At 47.5% G+C, this 18168-nt stretch overlaps 2 protein-coding genes across 14 annotated transcripts in view; one reads left to right on the top strand and one right to left on the bottom strand.

The window, feature by feature from the left end:
* The window catches only part of Pnpla7 (patatin like phospholipase domain containing 7), an 81986-nt gene extending 67445 nt beyond the window's left edge, over window positions 1–14541 (bottom strand). For 6 of the 7 annotated variants that reach the window (XM_017797651.2, XM_008831185.3, XM_008831184.3 and 3 more), the window contains exons 1-8: window positions 14325–14541; window positions 11545–11619; window positions 11344–11431; window positions 10834–10913; window positions 9702–9793; window positions 9404–9544; window positions 7548–7707; window positions 1998–2078 (exon numbers count right to left, since the gene is read on the bottom strand). In XM_017797651.2, coding sequence (XP_017653140.1) covers window positions 1998–2078; window positions 7548–7707; window positions 9404–9544; window positions 9702–9793; window positions 10834–10913; window positions 11344–11431; window positions 11545–11619; window positions 14325–14354 — 747 coding nt within the window. In that variant the 5' untranslated portion in view covers window positions 14355–14541. Of the gene's footprint in view, window positions 1–1997; window positions 2079–7547; window positions 7708–9403; window positions 9545–9701; window positions 9794–10833; window positions 10914–11343; window positions 11432–11544; window positions 11620–14324 lie in introns of those variants that run through there. The other variant, XM_017797654.2, reaches the window with a different exon arrangement.
* Window positions 14542–14638: 97 nt separating this feature from the next.
* Mrpl41 (mitochondrial ribosomal protein L41) lies at window positions 14639–16485 on the top strand. Of its 7 annotated transcripts, none has more exons than XM_029562575.1 (2): window positions 14639–14653; window positions 15933–16485. In XM_029562575.1, exon 2 carries the CDS (start codon window positions 15941–15943, stop codon window positions 16346–16348), a length of 408 nt encoding a protein of 135 aa, XP_029418435.1. In that variant the 5' UTR covers window positions 14639–14653; window positions 15933–15940; the 3' UTR covers window positions 16349–16485. The 7 variants fall into 7 exon arrangements, with proteins under 7 accessions (XP_029418435.1, XP_017653147.1, XP_029418434.1 ...); XM_017797658.2 differs by lacking the exon at window positions 14639–14653 and adding an exon at window positions 14736–15055; XM_029562574.1 differs by lacking the exon at window positions 14639–14653 and adding an exon at window positions 15037–15055 and having other exon boundaries at window positions 15918–16485.
* The last annotated feature ends 1683 nt before the right edge of the window (window positions 16486–18168 follow it).

Here is an 18168-nt window from a genome sequence, read left to right as displayed (position 1 = left end):
CCCCCTCCCACTGCTGCCGGTTGCTGCCGGCCCCCTCCCACTGCTGCCGGTTGCTGCCGGCCCCCTCCCACTGCTGCCGGTTGCTGCCGGCCCCCTCCCACTGCTGCCGGTTGCTGCCGGCCCCCTCCCACTGCTGCCGGTTGCTGCCGGCCCCCTCCCACTGCTGCCGGTTGCTGCCGGCCCCCTCCCACGGACATCACCCGAAACTTTCCCCCTCCCACTGCTGCCGGTTGCTGCCGGCCTCCTCCCACTGCTGCCGGTTGCTGTCGGCCCCCCTCCCACTGCTGCCGGTTGTAGTTTGTGGTTTTTTCCTTTAAAAGTCACCTGTAAGCTGAGCTCTGGGCTGCTGCTCTCTCTCTCTCTCTGAGTGAGGCAGGGGCCCGTCTGCGCAAACGATTAAATCCTCTTGCTTGTTGCATCTCCTGGTCTGAGGACTGAGTTATTGGGGTGTGGCCTCCCATGGACGTTGGGTACCCCAGCCTGGGGGGGTCTTACACTTTCTCTGGTCCCTGACTATGGACTCCTCACACATTCCTTTTGTCATGTCTTCCCTACCATAATGGACTGCACCCTCAAACTGTGAGCTGAAATAAACCCTTCCTTTCTTAAGTTGCTTTTGTCAGGTATTTTGTCACAGCAACAAAAAAAGGAACTAATATACAAAGTAAAAGTCACTCAGTACAGAGCTAACACAAAAGTGCAGCTGCAAAGAGTCAGGTGAAAAGTGGATGCCCCTTCTGAGTTACATAGACATGAATTTTATCAGTACTCAGCTAATCTTAAGATTTGTTCAATTTACATAGATTTTACTCAAAATAATATATTAAACAGATTTTAAACTCTTTTTTTTATTATTTTTTATTTTATATGTACGAGTGCATGTATGTGAGTGCACCTGTGTTGTGCAATGCTGCGGAGGTCAGAAGAAGGCTTTGGATTCCCCTGGAACTGGAGTTAAGGACGGTTCATAGCCACCGTGTGGGTGCTGGGAATTGAACCCAGGTCCTCTGCAAGAGCAGTCAGTGCTCTTAACCGCTGAGACATCTCTCCAGCCCCCAGATCTTAAACTCTTATTAACAAGTGTGTTGTGGTTTTTTTTGTTTGTTTTTTGTTTTAAACAGGGTCTTCCTGTAGCCCCGGCTGGCCTGGAACTCACTATATAGACCAGGCTAGTCTTGAATTCACAGAGATCCATCTGCCTCTGCCTCCCAAGTGCTGGGACTAAAGGTGTGCACCACGGATTTTAGGGTTATAGGCCAGCCCTGCTCCTAGTCCTGTTCTGTGTCTTTTGGTCCCCAGTGATGTGAGGAGTCTCAACCACATACTCACACTGCCATGAACTCCACCATGCATTCTCTACCACAGTAGACTAGACCTTCTAATACTGAGAGCCAAAACAAATCTCTCCATTCTTAAGTTACCTCTGTCAAGTATTGTATCACAGCAATGAAAAAAGTAACTAAACCAACAGGGAAGAAACAGGACGACTGAGCTGAAACTTGCAGCAACATGTGAAGAACACACAGGCTGATGTGATGACACCTCTCACTTCTGTATGTTAATCAGTACAATAAATAATAAAAAGTAAAAAAATATCTGGGCCCAGCAGCATATACCTGTAATCCTAGCAATCAGGAGGCTGAGACAAGAAGATCAGGAGTTTAAAGTCAGCCTAGGTTATACAAAGTGAGATTCTAGACAGACAGACAGAGACAGAGACAGAGACAGACAAAGACAAAGAGAAAACAGAAAAGACAACCAAATCCTTATGTTCCTTCTGTCTTAAATACAATGTCAAAGCTGTTCCCATGACATCTTCTTAACTACTGTGGTGAGAATGAGAGTTGCTTCCATCTAGACAATGCTTCCCACCTGAGTCATTGCAGAGACATGATCTTTAACAATCAAGGATGAGCTGTCCATCAAAACAAGAAGACGAGGCCTTGAGGGCTAACCCAGAGATGCTTGGTTACTGGTTGGGGATGGGGAATACTCACAGTGATCACATCCAGAATGCTGAGGAGACTGTGGACGCTGTCCCCTGGCAGAACCTCTTTGACTACCACATCAGTGCCATCCTGTGCTTGGAGAGCAGAACAAGAGGTGTCAGTTCGGTGTTTACCAGGACTGTCACAGAAGCCCAGGCAGCACTCAAAACATATAAAATGAAAATAAATAAATTTTAAATTTTTTGAAGTTTAAATACATTTAAAAAAAATTTTTTAAACTGGGCATGGTGGCACACACCTTTAATCCCAGCACTCAGGAAGCAGAGGCAGGTGGATCTCTGTGAGTTCAAGGCCAGCCTGGTCTACATAGAGAGTTCCAGGATAGCTAAGGCTTCAGGGAGACCCTGTCTCAAAAAGACCAAAAAAAAAATTTTTTTTTTGAGAGATACCAGCCAGGTGTGATGGCACATGCCTTTAATCCCAGCACTTGGGAGGCAGTGGTAGGCAGATCTCTATGAGATGAAGGCTAGTCTGGTCTACGTACTGAGTTCCAGGCTAGTCAAGGCTATATAATGAGACCCTGCCTCAAAAAAAAAAAAAAAAAAAGGTACTTGCCATACAAGCATAAAAACCTGAATTTGATCCCCTGGAACCCAAACTGAAAAGAGAGAATTAATTTCCAAAAGTTGTTCTCTGACCTCCACATGTGCATAATGGGATGCTCAAACCTGTGTGTGCGAGAGAGTGTGTAACTGCCATGCACATATACATAATAATAATTTTTTTAATGTCATGTGTGATGGTGCATATTTGTGATACCAGTGCTGGGGAAGTGAAGACAGGCAGACCCCTGGGGTTCACTCGCCTGCCAGTCTAGCTTACTTGGTGAGTCAGAGGGAGAAACCCTGTCTCAAAAATTAAGGTAGATAGTATATGAGGAAACCGCCCGCCCCCCACATGAACATGTACATGCAAAAAAGGAAGAGGAAGGATACAAATGAAGAAACCCTGACTAACGTAGCCACTGCCCAATCCCAGGACTCATTCAAACTTGACAAGTTTAGGACAAATTCTCCTAAACCTAAATTGGTTAGCTACACTGTCTCCAAGGGCTCTCAGAAACAAATTTAGTTACTAACAATAAAATTACAGATTTTTTTCATTTTTGGTGTTTTGAGTCAGAGTCTCATACAGCCCAGGCTGACCTCAAACTTGCTTTGTAGCAGAGGCTGGGTTTGAATTCCTAATCCTCCTGCTTCTTTTGATGTGACTGCAACATAATTTTAATGTAATTTTTTTTTTTTTTTGTCTTATTATGGTCTCCTGTAGCCCCAGCTGGCCTGGAACTCACTATGCAGATCAGACTGGCCTTGAACTCACAGAGATCTGCCTGCTTCTGCCTCCCAAGTGCTGGGATTAAAGGCGTGTGTCACCATGCCTGGCTGGAAAATCCCTTTGAAGTTGTGGAAATATGGCTTTGATTGCCCTCCATGAACCCCTTCCTACCTGATTCAAAGGCCAAAAAGAGGCAGATCCAGACCTTCTCTGAGGCCCCTTAAAGGTCAAAACCAGTCTGTTTCACAGGGGGGTGGCTACAGGCCATGGGAGTTGTCAGCTCTAACCCTTCCAGACCAGATAAACCAAGGCTCTTCTTTTGTCATAACCCATCGGGTCTCACCACCCATCAGGTCTCACCATAGATTAAGCTGCAAACATGATCATCAAAAATTCTTCTCAAGCCGGGCGTGGTGACGCACGCCTTTAATCCCAGCAGTTGGGAGGCAGAGGCAGGCAGATGGATCATTGTGAGCTCAAGGCCAGTCTGATCTACATAGTGAGTTCAGGTCAGCTGGGACTACAAGGAGACCCTGTCTCAAAAAGACAAAAAAAAAAAAAAAAATTCTTCTCAGAAAACACCTTGGGTCTAGAAACCTAGCAGGACAGTACAAAAACCATACTGAGATGAGAGAAGGTAGGAACCACTGAGACTATAAGATCAGGAGTGACTATCACACAAAGGCTAGTAAGCATTGCTCTAAACAGTAAAATGGGAAGCCTAGGTAGCAAACTGCCAGGACAAATAAACTAACAACCTTCAGAAAGCAACATAACAGAAAGAAAGGGCTTAGTCCTGGCAGTTACACTGCAGTTACTCTATGATCCAAGAGTGTAACAACATAAGCAAGAAGCAAGCATTGAGCTCCTCGCTAAATGAACACTATTCCTTACATTTAAAATTATTTACAATTGGGGCTGCAGAGATGGCTCAGCAGTTAAGAACACTGGTTGTTCTTGCAGAAGACCCGGGTTCGAATCCCAGCACCCACATGGCAGCTAGCAACTGTCTGTAACTCCAGTCCCAGAGGATCCAACAGCCTCTTCTGACCTCTGAGGGCACTGCACAACACGGGTGCACTTACCTATATTCAGGCAATACATGCATACACATAAAATTTTTAAAAAAAAATTATTTACAATCAGGCCGGACATGGTGGCGCACAACTTTAGTCCCAGCACTTGGGAGGTAGATGCAATTGGATCTCTGTGAGTTCAAGACGATCCTGGTCTACATAGTGAGTTCCAGGACAGATGGGGCAATAGGGACACCCTGTCTTAAAATTTTTTTTTAATATTTTATTATTATTTTTACGTGTATGAGCATATTGCCTGCATGTATGTGAGTGAGGAGGTCAAAAGAGGGCTTCAGATTCCCCTGGAACTGGAGTTAAGGATGGTTCGTAGCCACCATGTGGGTGCTGGGAATTGAACCCGGGTTCTCTGCAAGAGCAGTCATTGCTCTTAACCGCTGAGCCATCTCTCCTGCCCCAGAAAAAAATTTATTTACCATCATAAGCCTAAAAAAATGGCAAGGGGTCAGTTGATTATGGCAATATAATGATTTAATACCCAAATCATTAATGGGAATAGACTGAGAACATGTAAGAAATGTTTTTGAATGTTTAAAATGTATCAGGTGACATCTGGGAGGCGGAAACAGGAGCATCAGGAGTTTAAAGCCGGCCTCAGCTACATGATAAGTGCCAGGCCACTCTAGGCTACATTAGACAATGTCTAAAAAATAACAAAAGGGCTGGTGGGATTGTTCAGTATGAAAGACATCTGCCACTAAGCCTGATGACTTGAGTCGAGTCTCTGAGATCAACATGGTGGAAGAAAACTGACTCCTGCCAAGTTGCCCTCTGCTACACATGCAAACATACACATATATATCCCTATACACAAAATAAATAAAAAATATAATTTTAAAATTTTAAAGTAAAGCTGATGGAGCATAAAATAAATACTGCTGGGGCTGGAGAGATGGCTCAGTGGTTAAGAACACTGACTGGCCAGGTGTGGTGGCGCATCCCTGTAGTCCTAGCATTCGGGAGGCAAAGGCAGATGGATCTCTGTGAGTTCAAGGCCAGCCTGATCTACAGAGTGAGTTCCACGCCAGCTGGGGCTACAGAGAGACCCTGTCTCAAAGAGACCTAAAAAAAAAAGAACACTGTTCTTCCAGAAGACCCGGGTTCGAATCCCAGCACCCACATAGCAGCTTACAACTGTCTGTAACTCCAGTTCCAGGTGATCCGACAGCCTCTTCTGTCCTCCACTGTCATTGCAGGACATGGGTGCACTTACCTACATGTAGGCAATACACGCATACACATAAAATAATTGTATTGCCTGCATGTAGGTAAATGCACCCGTGTTGTGCAATGCCCGCGGAGGACAGAAGAGGTTGTCGGATCCCCTGGGACTGGAGTTACGGACAGTTGTTAGTTGCCATGTGGGTGGTGGGATTTGAACCCGGATCTTCTGCAAGAACAACCAGTGTTCTTAACCACTAAGCCATCTCTCCAGCCACAATAAAATATTTTTTTCAAAAAAACTAAATACTGCTAATAAGCTCACCTATTGGGTTAAGCACACATGTGCTTAACAGTAAAAGATAATGTGCCAGCCATGTGTGTTGGGTTCGGGCACGTCTGTAATCCCAGGAGGCTGAGGCAGGCGGACTGCCATGAATTCAAGGACAGCCTTGGGCTATAATGTGCCAAAGTAAAAAACAGCAGCTGTGTTTGAACACTGGAATAAGGGTATGACGTTTCTCCAAAATACCTGAGATTTAAATTTCTACACTTTGTATTTATTTATTTATTTATTTACATCTGCTACCACTCTTGACCCTGATTTATTTATTTATTGTCTTTTTGAGACAGGGTCTCCCTGTAGTCCCAGCTGACCTGAACTTACTATGTAGACCAGGGTGGCCTTAATCTCACAGAGATCCACCTGCCTGTGCCTCCTGAGTGCTGGAATTAAAAGTGTGTGCCACCATACCTGGCATACACTAATTTTTTGATAGAAAGCTTTTTTTTTTTAATTGATTGATTGATTGGTCTTTTTGAGACAGGGTCTCTCTGTAGCCCCAGGTTGTATGAGTGCATTGCCTGCATGTAGGTAAGCACACCTGTATTGTGCAATGCCTTCGGAGGACAGAAGAGTCCTTTGGATCCCCTGGAACTGGAGTTACGGACAGTTGTTAGATGCCATGTAGGTGCTGGGATTCAAACCCGGGTCTTCTACAAGAACAGCCAGTATTCTTTACTGCTGAGCCATCTCTCCAGCCCCAGAACTCACTATGTACACCAGGCTGGCCTTGAACTCACAGAGATCTGCCTGCCTCTGCCTCCCGAGTGCTGGGATCAAACGCGTGCACCACCACACCCAGCTTATTTATTATTTTTATGTGTATGTGTGTATTGCCTGCATGTAAGTAAGTGCACCCTATTTGTGCAATGCCCAAAGAGGACAGAAGAGGCTGTTGGATTTCCTGGAACTGGAGTTATGGACAGTTGTTAGCTGCCACATGGGTGCTGGGATTCGAACCCGGGTCTTCTGCAAAAACAGCCAGTGTTCTTAACCACTGAGCCATCTCTCCAGCCCTGTCAGAAAGCTTTCCAAAACTTTAAGATAACAACAGATGGCCAGGGCTGGGGATCATAGTTCCATCAGTAAAATGTTTGCCTTGCAAGCTTGAGGACTTGAGTTCAATTCCTAGCACTCATGAAAGTAGCTGGCCATAGTGGTACACATTTATAATCCCAATGTTGCAGAAGCGGAGACAGGTAGATTCTTGGGCTCACTGGCCTCTCAGCCTACTTGATGATCCCCAGGTCCTAGTGAGAGACCCTGACTCGAAAATCAAGGTGAATGGATCAGGGCTGGATAGACAGTTCAGAGGTTAACAGCACTTGCTGTTCTTCCAGAGGACCTGGGTTCAACTCCCAGCACCCACATGGCAGTTTTACCTCTGTCGCCCTCTTCCTGCCTTCATGGGCACTACACACATACCAGTAAACATACTGGCCATCAAAACACTTGTACAAACAAAAAAAAAAATTTTTAATTACTAAAAAAAAAAAAAAATCAAGGTGGATGGTGCCTCAGAAATGATACCTGAAATTGACCTCTAGCCTCCATACACATGCATGTACACACATACACATAGGTGTACACACATACATACACACACAGATAAATAAGACAGTCAGCTAAGCACAGGAGCCCCATCCCCTGTCCCACATGACTCACAGCATCTTGGATACAGACTTCTAACCGTCCATCCTGTACCACATAGATGCTGGTGTCAGGCTCCCCAGGCTGGAAGACTTGCTCCCCCTCTTGTAGCTGCACAAAGACCATGTGTTTGCAAAGCTCCAGGAACAGTGGCTTTTCAAAGTGGCCCAGGACTCTGTAAAAACAGAATATACTATAGGCTATGCTCCCCACAAGGAAGGTATGGTAAGGGACATGGTCTACTGTCCCTAGCAGCAGGGCCAGAGCCAGCCTGGAACACAAGGCTGACTCAGCCTATCTGGCATCACTGTCAGTAAGAATTTTAAACCTCTGAGATAAAGATCAGCTCAAAGAACTTTTCAAACTGTGACTGTGAATGTAAGTCATAAACAAAAAAGACAGACCATATAGTGCCCCCCGGGATGGTATGTAGCATTAGAAAGAACAAAGAGAGTCATGCAAGTCTGAAGACCTGAGTTCAATTCCTAGAACCCACATAAAGACAGAAGGAAAGAACTAACTCCACAAAGTTGTCTTCTTATTTCTACACAGGGCTATGGCACTTGTGCACCCATACTAACTTACACATCATACATATAAAATAATGATTTTTAAAATTAAAAAGAAAATACTTTTTTATTATTTTATGTGTATGTATGTATTGCCTGCATGTAGGTAAGTGTACCTGTGTCATGCAATGCCCTCAGAGGACAGAAGAGGCTGTCGGATCCCCTGGAACAACAGACAATTGTTAGCTGCCATGTGGGTGCTGGGATATGAACCTGGGTGTAGTGTTCTTAACCGCTGAGCCATCTCTCAGCCTAGAAAGTACCTTTTAAAAAAGAAAGAGGCAGAGCTGGAGAGATGGCTCAGTGGTTAAGAGCACTGGCTGCTCTTGCAGAGGACCTGGGGTTCAATTCTCAGCACCCACATGGTGCCAACTACCACCCATAACTTCAGTTTGAGGGGGAATCTAACACCCTCTGACTTCCATGGGCTTTGCAAGTCATGGGTGGACTTACATATATGGAGGCAATACACTTACACAAATAAAATAAAAATAATAAATAAGGGGGCTGGAGAGATAGCTCAGCAGTTAAGAGCACAGGCTGCTTTTGCAGAAGATTCAATTCGAATTCCAGCACCCACATGACGGAACTCAACCAACCATAACTCCAGTTCCAAGAGATCCAATGCCCTCTTCTGACCTCCATGGGCATTGTATAGCACTGATGCACTTACATACATGTAGGCAATACACTCATATATATAAAATAAAATAATAAAATTTAAAAATAATAATAAATAAAAGTTCAAAGGAAAGAGAAAGAAAGCTAGCATAATGGTACACAGCTGTAATCTCAGCACTTGAGAGACTGAAGATTAGAATTGCAAGCTCAAAGTCATCCTGGGCTATGTAACAAGATCTTCTCAAGAACGGAGAGAGCAAGCGAGAGAGACAGAGAGACAGAGAAGCACAGAGACAGACACAGACAGACAGACAGATCCAGACTTGCAGATTTTGATCCATCCACACACTTCTCACATTCTTGAGAACATTCAATTAAGAACCAAGGGGCTCAAAGTCAATACATGGCACTGAAGATGAAAATGTTGAGACTTCTTAACTAGAACAAGAAAGAGCAGAAAAGGTGAGTGACCACAAGGCTCCACAGACCTGAAGAAGTCTAACTCTGCTGAGCATTCCTTCCATGACAGAGCAGAGGCAAGTAGTCCTGAAAAGAAAATCAGCTTGCCAACCATCACATAACATAGGAAAGCTAAGCCAAAAGACAATCTAAGGCAGAAGGGTAGGGAAGAGGTGCCTCCACTGACACACTCCAGACAGAGCTTTTGCCTATCTATCTTACCGAACATTTTTCAGCATGTACAAAACTTCTGATGGCAGATGAGAATTCTTTACATCAAACTCGGTGAGATCAGCCTCCAGCAGGGAGGGTGGGGGCTCTTTTGGCTGCAGGGTAGGGTATTCTTTCTTGAAACGCAGAATCCTACAAAGCATTCAAATAAGAAACATTCAAATAAGAAACAAGGGTCTCAAAGTCAATACCATGAGCACTCCAAAGCCCCAGGAAGCTCTGCCCTTGGTATGCTCTGACATAGAGGGAGTCACAGCAGTAGTAAGGCCCCTATGGGAATTCCCAATACCTCTTGGCCAAAGATAGCACCTTGGTCCTCTTCCTGACCCGCTGCCGGGGAGCAGCTGTATTCCCAACCAGGGTATGAGGGAGTGTGGTCACCTGCAGAGCCAAGGGACAGACTGAGTACTGACCCTGTAACTGCCAAGGTCTAAGCTCTCAGCCTCCTAGTCTGTCTCCAGATCCTGCCTGTGGGCTGCTGCCTTCCTGATCTCAGGTCCTATAGCTGGGTTAACCAACCCCTACCAGCCTGGCTCCTTGAAGGAGACGTATCAGCCAAGGACACAGAGAATACCATTTGGACAATGGCATACTACACAATCCCATATATCACATAGTATGGTCTGCACTGTCCTCAGGTAGCCAAGTCTTCAGAGCTCCACACCTGTACGTCTACTGTTTCTTCAAAACTGAGGGGAGTGAGAAGAGGCAGTAAGGATCTGCTGTGGCAGTTAGCCAAAGGAGGATGGTTCAACCCATCCTGCTTATCCCTAGCCACCAATTCCTGAACTTCAGTACAGGAAGACTAAGCAATCTATGAATTGAAACCTCCATAAACATGGAAAAGTGGGCCACACAGCTTTTACCTTAGGGCAAACATGGGAACTGCAGTCGCTTCCCCAATCCCCAGAGGGCTGGGGTCCTTCCTTGGCTCAGTCTTCCAAATCTGGCAGTGACCACCCACCTCAGGGCAAACTCAATGCCCTCTGTACCTGCCCAGCCTGTTCCCAAGGACGTTCCTGGAAAGTCATTTCCTGTCCTTTTTCTTGTTAACAAAAGCGTTTAGTTCAGAGTCCAAGAATCTGTGTCCTTGCACTGGCCAAAGAAGTTCAGGTACTTTAAGTCAGAGATATGCTCCTCCAACACCATGCCTCTAGGCTACCCTCCAGAGGAGGGGAGGTATTGCTAGGTAAAATGTGTTGGTTCTGCTGGGAACGCAGGCAATGTTCAACATAACTTACAACATCTCCTAAACCCTGTAACCAGTGGCAGGAGTCACGGAGCCAGAGGAGATGGCAGCATATACCAGAAGTTGCAGAGAGCTGAAGAGTCTGGCAAGCAGCAGGCCTGTTCAGAAGTCTGTTCATAAGAGATTGATCCCCACCACCTCAAGCACAATCTAGGGCTTGCACACCAGTTACCTTCCTCATGATCTTCCGGCCATAAAACATTACTTTGTCCCTCTTCCGGAACCTGTACTGAGGGGTAGGCTCTGCTTCTCCTGTGAGGGGAGGGAAGGGGCACTGTGAGATGAAAGGGACCTGGGGAGTGCAGACTTGAATGGGTGGACAATGATCTTGGCTGGAACTAAAAGTACAAGCACAGGACAGACCCTGAAGATGTAGGTGCTGACAATAAACTATGACCTTGACTGTTCTATCCCTGGTTACCCCTCAGAAAGCAAGGGAAAGCAGCAGTATAGGTGACTCATCTCAGAAGAGACAGGAATTTCCTCTATTCTTACTGGATCCTTGCTTTGGAAAGAGCAGAAAAGGCTGTGGGTAGCCTGGGAACTTCAGCTTGAACCCTAGCATGTGACCACATTCCAACAAGTCTTTGAGGGCAGCTCCCAGGAGTTCCAAATACCTCACAGGATACAAATCCAGCAAACCCCACCACCACCCAGCCAGAGTCCAAACCAAGATACTCACGGAGTCTGCTCACCCTTCTGTACACAAAAAAGATGGCAACACCAACAAAGGCCAGTGCCAAGAGGGCTCCAATTGCAATCCCCATCAGCTAAGCAGGATTGGAGAAAACAGGAATGTCATCAAGACATTGATGGCTCAGCAGTTATAAATACAGATACAGGCCTACCAGGGCCCATCCCCAGGAAAGCCCATCGTGATTACCATGGTGGACTGTGAATGCTCTTCCATGAAATGCAGTCCCCAGGAGCTCAGGGCAGTGCCCAGACAGTAGCCAGCCTGAGGAGAGACCAACAGTCAACGTGGGCAGACAGGGTACCCAGTTTCTTAGCCTGGGCTTAGTCACAGAGCAAGTTGGGAGCTAGGGAGTAAGTCAACAGTTCTAAAGATTTTAAAGAAACAGGGTCCATAGTTGGTTCAGTAGATAAAGGTACTTGCTGCCAAGTGTGATGATCTGACTTCAATCCTTGGAACCAACATGGTGGCAGGAGAGAACAGACAAATTGTTCTCTGACCTCCACTTGCATGTCATGGTACTTGTGCATCTACATCTACACACACACACACACACACACACACACACACACACACACACAAATGTAAGTTAAATATATGGGACTGGAGAGATGGCTCAGTGGTTACAAGCATTGGCTGTACTTGCAGAGGGCCCTGGTTCTTCCAGCACCCACATAGCAGCTAACCACCATCTGTAACTCCAGTTCCAGGGGAATCCAATGCTGCCTTCTGACCTCCCACAGGCATTGCACGACATGGTGCACCTACACACATGCAGGCAATACACTCATACATATAAAATAAAAATAATAAACTATTTTTTAAAAATTTAAAAAGGTATATGTGTATGTGTGGTATATGTAGAGGTACATATAGGTGTGTGCACGTGTATGCACAGAGGCTGATGTTGGTTGTCTCATTTGGTCTCTTCCACCTCATTTATTTGATATTTTATTTTATTTTATTTTTTTGTCTTTTTTAGACATGGTCTCACACTGTAGCCCTAGCTGGCCTGGAACTCACCATGGTGGCACACGCCTTTAATCCCAGCACTTGGGAGGCAGAGACAGGCGGCTCCTCTATGAGGTCGAGGCCAGCCTAGTCTACAGAGTGAGTTCCAGGCAGCTGGAGCTACAGCGAGACCCTGTCACAAAAAGACCAAAATAATAATAATAAAACATTTAAAAATTAAATGCGTATTTTAGAGAAATTATTTCTCCAGTGGAGTTGAGGCCCTATGAGCTCAACTGCAAGGACATGAAAACAGCAACCTGTCTTCTTTAGGTACTAGAAAGAATAAGCACAGTAGCTACACTATCAGCAAATGACCTGTACATTAATAAACCTGACTCTCTGGTGTTTAAGAAGCAGCCTAGGAGAGGCTGAGGTCATCTCTTGTATCCTCTGGATACAAGACCAAGGCTGCCAACCCCAAGGTCCATGAGTCCATGAGAGTTCACCAAGAAATAATGCTGAGAAACCCACAGGAGTGTGTGATGTTACTGACACCTGCATTCAATTTAGTCCCAGCTGCTTGAACAGATGAGGCAGAAGATCATGTGAGCTCAAGAGTTCCAGCCTGGACAACCAGTGAGACCGAGTATTAAAAAAAAAAAAAAAAAAAAAAAAAAAAAAAAAAAAAGACTTCCCAAGGGAAGATCTATCTGGATTTAGAGATATTCAATACCAGCTCACATGTCAAAGAAGAAAAAGGGGAAAAGGTTCTGTCCCTGCCCCCTACTGACTTCAGATGCCCAGGGACCAGATCTACGGGAAGGAAGGAGGCAGGTGAGCAAGGGTTCAAGGCATAAGTGTGAGTAGGTGACCAACAGAGAAAGTTCACTCATTCCCCAGAAGCTGACCTGTAGAAAAAACCAGACCTGTTCCCCATTCCTCCAGCGTCTACCCAACAACCCCTTTCTCCCAAGCAGTCAGGAACTGAATTGGGTATGGGGTCCACCTACTAATCCTTTGCAGTTATATGCAAGTGCCAAGGACCAAAGTATAGCCCTAGGAAAGCCAGGCCTCAGACTCTGAAATCCATGTCAGAAAAATCCAAGGACATTCAGGAAAGAACCCCAAAAGCACAATTTTGAATCATGACATAACAAGTGGGTTGCCTAGAAAACTCAATTTTGTGATCTTAGTTCAGGAGGTAAATAGAGTTGAGTAGCCCTTAAGAATGAGGGCACAGCTGGGCATGATGGCACATGCTTTAATACCAGCACTTAGGAGGCAGAGGCAGGCAGATCTCTGTAAGTTCAAGGCCAGCCTGGTCTACAGAGAGAGCGAGCATGATGTTCAAAGAAACATGTCCATAAGTGATTTCATTGTGTGAGTCACAGGGTGCATTTATACAAACACTATGATCTCACCAAGTGATACAATCTGATATCAGTGTTGCACGTGTAGTCTGTTGTACTATTGTGCAGTTGTGTAAATGTATAACCAGTGGGCTTTTGCTTCAGAACTGAAACACTCAGCGACCCTCTCCCGCTCAGTTCTCACTACTTTCCCTCTGAGCTCTCAGGACAGTCACCCTCTCCAAGGAAAGGACACAGACTAACAGCTTTCACAGTCTTCATGGTGGACTGTCTTGTTTCTCTAGCTTTTCACTTATGCCGATGGAGCTACTTTTCACATTTCTGGCACAGATGGCTTCGGGTTGTGGCTACAGTGCTCGACTAAGAAAGAGTCTCAGCAAAACAAACACCACAGCAAGAAACAACTGTGACCTTAAGGGAAAAAAAGGCCTCATCAAGACCTACCAACCAGGCCCACTATCCAGTCCCACTTTCCACATTGTGAAACAGGGCTGTCCAGTTAACAAGTGCCAGGGCTTTGACAGGGGAATTGATTGAGTCACTAATCCCATATTCCCTGGAGGCAAAGGATCCTTCTGTTAGTCCCGAAATGCCCAGTGTGGGAATTCTACGGGTCTGGTGCTCATGCATGCCTGGTCTACCTACCTCAAGGTAACCATCTTCCTCTTCCTGCATGGCTGAAAGCAAAGCACAGTGGAGGGCGAAAAGATAGGCTGAGGCAAAAAGCTCTAAAAGGCCGTTCAAAGCAGGACAGCGTGTAGCTCCAGCCCTGCCAGTTCCACTCCAAGTCAAATGCTCTATCGGAACTCTGTGCTCCCGGAGTTGTCTTCCCGACGAAGTGTCTGGTTTCTCTGAGCTAATGTCTCAGGTAAACAGCCCTCACGTGGTCCAAAGGGAATCCACAATTGCGGCCAGGCAAGTGGCTCCCGTCCCAGCAGGTCAAGGGAAGAGTTGGGCAGCAGGCACGCGTGTAGGTGAGCTGCCAGTTCAGGGAGGTGGTACGGCTGGGGCACGGGTGGGTAGCTCAGGCGGGAGGCTAAGCAGCAGGAACTGAGAAACTCGGAGGTGTGAGGGAGGGGAAAGGGAGAGACCGGATTGGATGAGACCCGTAGGGGTCACAGCTGGGGAGGGCTCTGGTCTAGGTGGAGTCACGACCCAGTGGAGGTCTCAACTGGGGGGGTGACGGTCGACAAGGGTCACGACCTGGGACCCACAACCTGGGTCACAACCTGGTCACGCGCGGGGGAGGGGTCTCGGCGTCACTAGGTCGCAGGGAAGGAGGGGTGACCAGCGCGGAGGGGGTTCACAGCCTGGGAGCCGACGCGGGAGCAGAGCCACGAGGCCAGGGAGGAGGCAGACGGTAGCAGACGCCAGGGGTGAGGCGTAGGGAGGTGCCAAGCCGCGCGGGCGGGGAGTAGGCAAACGGAGCGGGCACCCCGGGTATGCTGGGACCACAGATGACGAACTAGGGGAAACGAGGACCCGGGGTCCTTGGGCCCCGCCGCGGCGTGCTGTGAGGAGCCGGTCACTGGCTCTGCGGACGGCTGCGCGTCAGTCCCAGAAGCCGCGGCTTGGCTAGGACAGGGAGGGTCCGGGAGCCCAGGCCTCCGAGCGGCGCTTTCCCGGACACCTCAGGGCGACGCCTCACGAGCCCCGCGGAGGGCCCGTCGCGGTGACGCGAGCGCGGAGGGAGGGGGTGATGTCGCCGCAGGCCGGACCAAGACCGCCACCTCGCGGCGCAGGACGGCCATCGCCCCGCCCCCTGGGCGGTGCCGCCGTCTACTGGTTGAACCCCGAGGCCACACCCCCTCGCAGGGCTGAGGCTGCGCATTGGGAACGACGACGACCAGTCGGAGCGGCTGTTGTTTCGGAGTGGCCGGAAGCGGGGTGAAGGCACCCTGTGGGGGTGGGGTGGCCGTCTGCTGGCGTTTGGCGGGTCCCGGGCCCCGGGGTTTGCGTTCGAGCTGTCGCGAGCCGAGGTCGAGAGCCACCACCCAGGTCCGTCCGTCCGTTTCCGGTTGGTGCCCGCGTGGCTCCTCGGGCCCTGGGTAGTCTGCACTTGGCGTCCGGGGTCTTTCAGGTCGTAGTCTCCACTTGTGGGACCTGGGTCCTCTCGTGTCTCCCCGGGTTTGGGGTCGTCTGCACCCGCGGGGCCCACAGTTCTCTGTGCTTGTGGGGTCTAGGGTGCCGAGACCCTCCCGCCCATTGGCCTCTAAGCCGTCTCGAATATCCTTTCAGAGCTGTCTTCTACAGGGCGCAGCATGGGTTTCCTGACTGCAGTGACCCAGGGCCTGGTGCGGGGAGCCGACAGGATGAGCAAGTGGACAAGCAAGCGGGGACCACGCACCTTCTACAAGAGCCGGGGTGCCAAGAGAACTGGCATCTATGTCTCTGGTTGGAAGTTTGTGCAGGTAAAGGAAATGGTCCCAGAGTTTGTCGTCCCAGACCTGACTGGCTTCAAACTCAAGCCCTACGTGAATTACCAAGCTCCCGCAGGAGTGGACACACCCCTGACAGCCAAAGCTCTCTTTATGGAATCCGTTGCACCTGCTATTGAAAAAGACTTCAAAGAAGGGACTTTTGATGTGGACGACCTGAAGAAGTACGGCTTCGAGCCCACACAAGAAGGCAAGCTCTTCCAACTGTATCCCAAGAATTTCCCACGCTAGAAGATAAAGTGACAGTGACCACAGGTTTGCCTACAAACTGGAGGCCACGCTACTGACCAAGCAGAGGATTAAGAGGGCCTGGAAGAGTGGGGGCAGCTTCCTTCTGCATCTGTATTAAAGGCCTTTAGTATCCTGTACAGTGTGTTTGAAATCAGATCATTGAAAGTGTGCAGCAGGGCAGGCTATGCAGTGGTTATGCAGATTCCAGCCAATTCTGGAAGTCAGGTCTGGGAACACACCTGGCAGGCATAGGCCACTCACCTCATACAAGCCATACCCAATGAGTTCCTGCCCTGAGCAATAGTTATCATATTATGAGTTCCCAGGCAGAGGGGCCGTTTTGGTAAAAGTAGCCATCCCCAAGAAAAACCTAAAGAAAATCACAAGAGCAGTTAAGTGCCAAACTGCTTTTTCATGGCCATTCTGTCTGATTCAGTGACAGTGTCTCAGACCTTATGTGTTCCACTTAATACACAGCTGATCCCTTATATTTGTGTAGCCTTCCTTTTTAAAAAATATTTGTAATTTTAATTATTTATGCCACAGAAGGAGTGGAAGTCAAGAGGACAAGTGGGAGTCTGTTCTCTTCCACCATGTGGGTCCCTAGGATTGAATTCAGGTCGACAGCCTTGGCAGAAGTTACTTTTACCTGCTGAGCCATCTCACTGCCCTTGTTTAACATCTTCTTATGCCAGGTGCAGTGGTGTACCCCTATAATATCAGGCCTTGGGAGGCAGAGGCAGGCAAATCTCTGAATAGGCAGCCAGCTACATAATGGGACCCTATCTTAAAAAAAAACACTGTATCTTTTAATTTTTTTTTTTAGTACTTTTATGTGTATGTGCATTGCCTGAATGTAGATAAATGCACCCATGTCATGCAATGCCCGCAGAGGTCAGAAGAGGCTGTCAGATCCCTGGGATGGAGTTACAGACATATGGGTGCTGGGATTCAAACCCAGGTCTTCTGCAAGAACAACCAGTGTTCTTAACCACTGAGCCATCTCTCCAGCCCCAAGCCTGTATCTTTTTACTTGGAATATATGGGTCACTAGCTAAAAATTGAGTCTTTTGAGAAAGGGTCTCACTCTGTAGCCCTGGCTGGCCTGGAGCTTATTATGTAAGGCCAGACTGGCCTCCAACTCACAGCGATCCACCTGCCTCTGCCTCCCTCCAAAGTCCTGGGACTAAAGGCATGTGCCACCATGCCCAGCAAGAATTTTTAAGGGGCTGGAGAGATGCTCTTCAAAAGAACCTGAGTTTTCTTTGGACACATGCACACTTGTGATATACACAAATACCCACAAATAAAATCTTTTTTAAAGAGTGTTATGTAGGCCGGGTGTGGTGGCGCATGCCTTTAATACCAGCACTCGGGAGGCAGAGGCAGGCGGATCTCAGTGAGTTCCAGGCCAGCCTGGTCTACATAATGAGTTCCAGGACAGCTGGAGCTACCGGGAGACCCTGTCTCAAAAAGACCAAAAAAAAAAGGGGTGGGGGTGGGGGTGGGATTAGAACAGTATATTTTCTGAACACATGTGTCCTGCTGACAGACAAATTCCAGTAGTCTTTCTCCACCCAGACAAGACAATCAAAATGGGAATCTGATGTCTGCATACCTCTAATATGTTCCCATAGTTCCCATCTATATCTAGGACATGAAGCTGATGAGGTTATTAATGCTATGAAGAGGAAGTGGTCAAATAAATGTCCCATACTGACACATGAATTTGACCCTTGGAACATACATGATGGAAAGAGAGAGCCAACTGCAAGTTGTCCTATTAACCTTCACATGTGCAATGCCATGAATGTGCCCAC

Source organism: Nannospalax galili, unplaced genomic scaffold (genome assembly GCF_000622305.1).
Source record: "Nannospalax galili isolate Female #2095 unplaced genomic scaffold, S.galili_v1.0 scaffold35, whole genome shotgun sequence".
Taxonomy (NCBI): domain Eukaryota; kingdom Metazoa; phylum Chordata; class Mammalia; order Rodentia; family Spalacidae; genus Nannospalax; species Nannospalax galili.
Note: the sequence above shows the minus strand (reverse complement) of the source record. Positions and strands in the feature narration are given on the sequence as shown.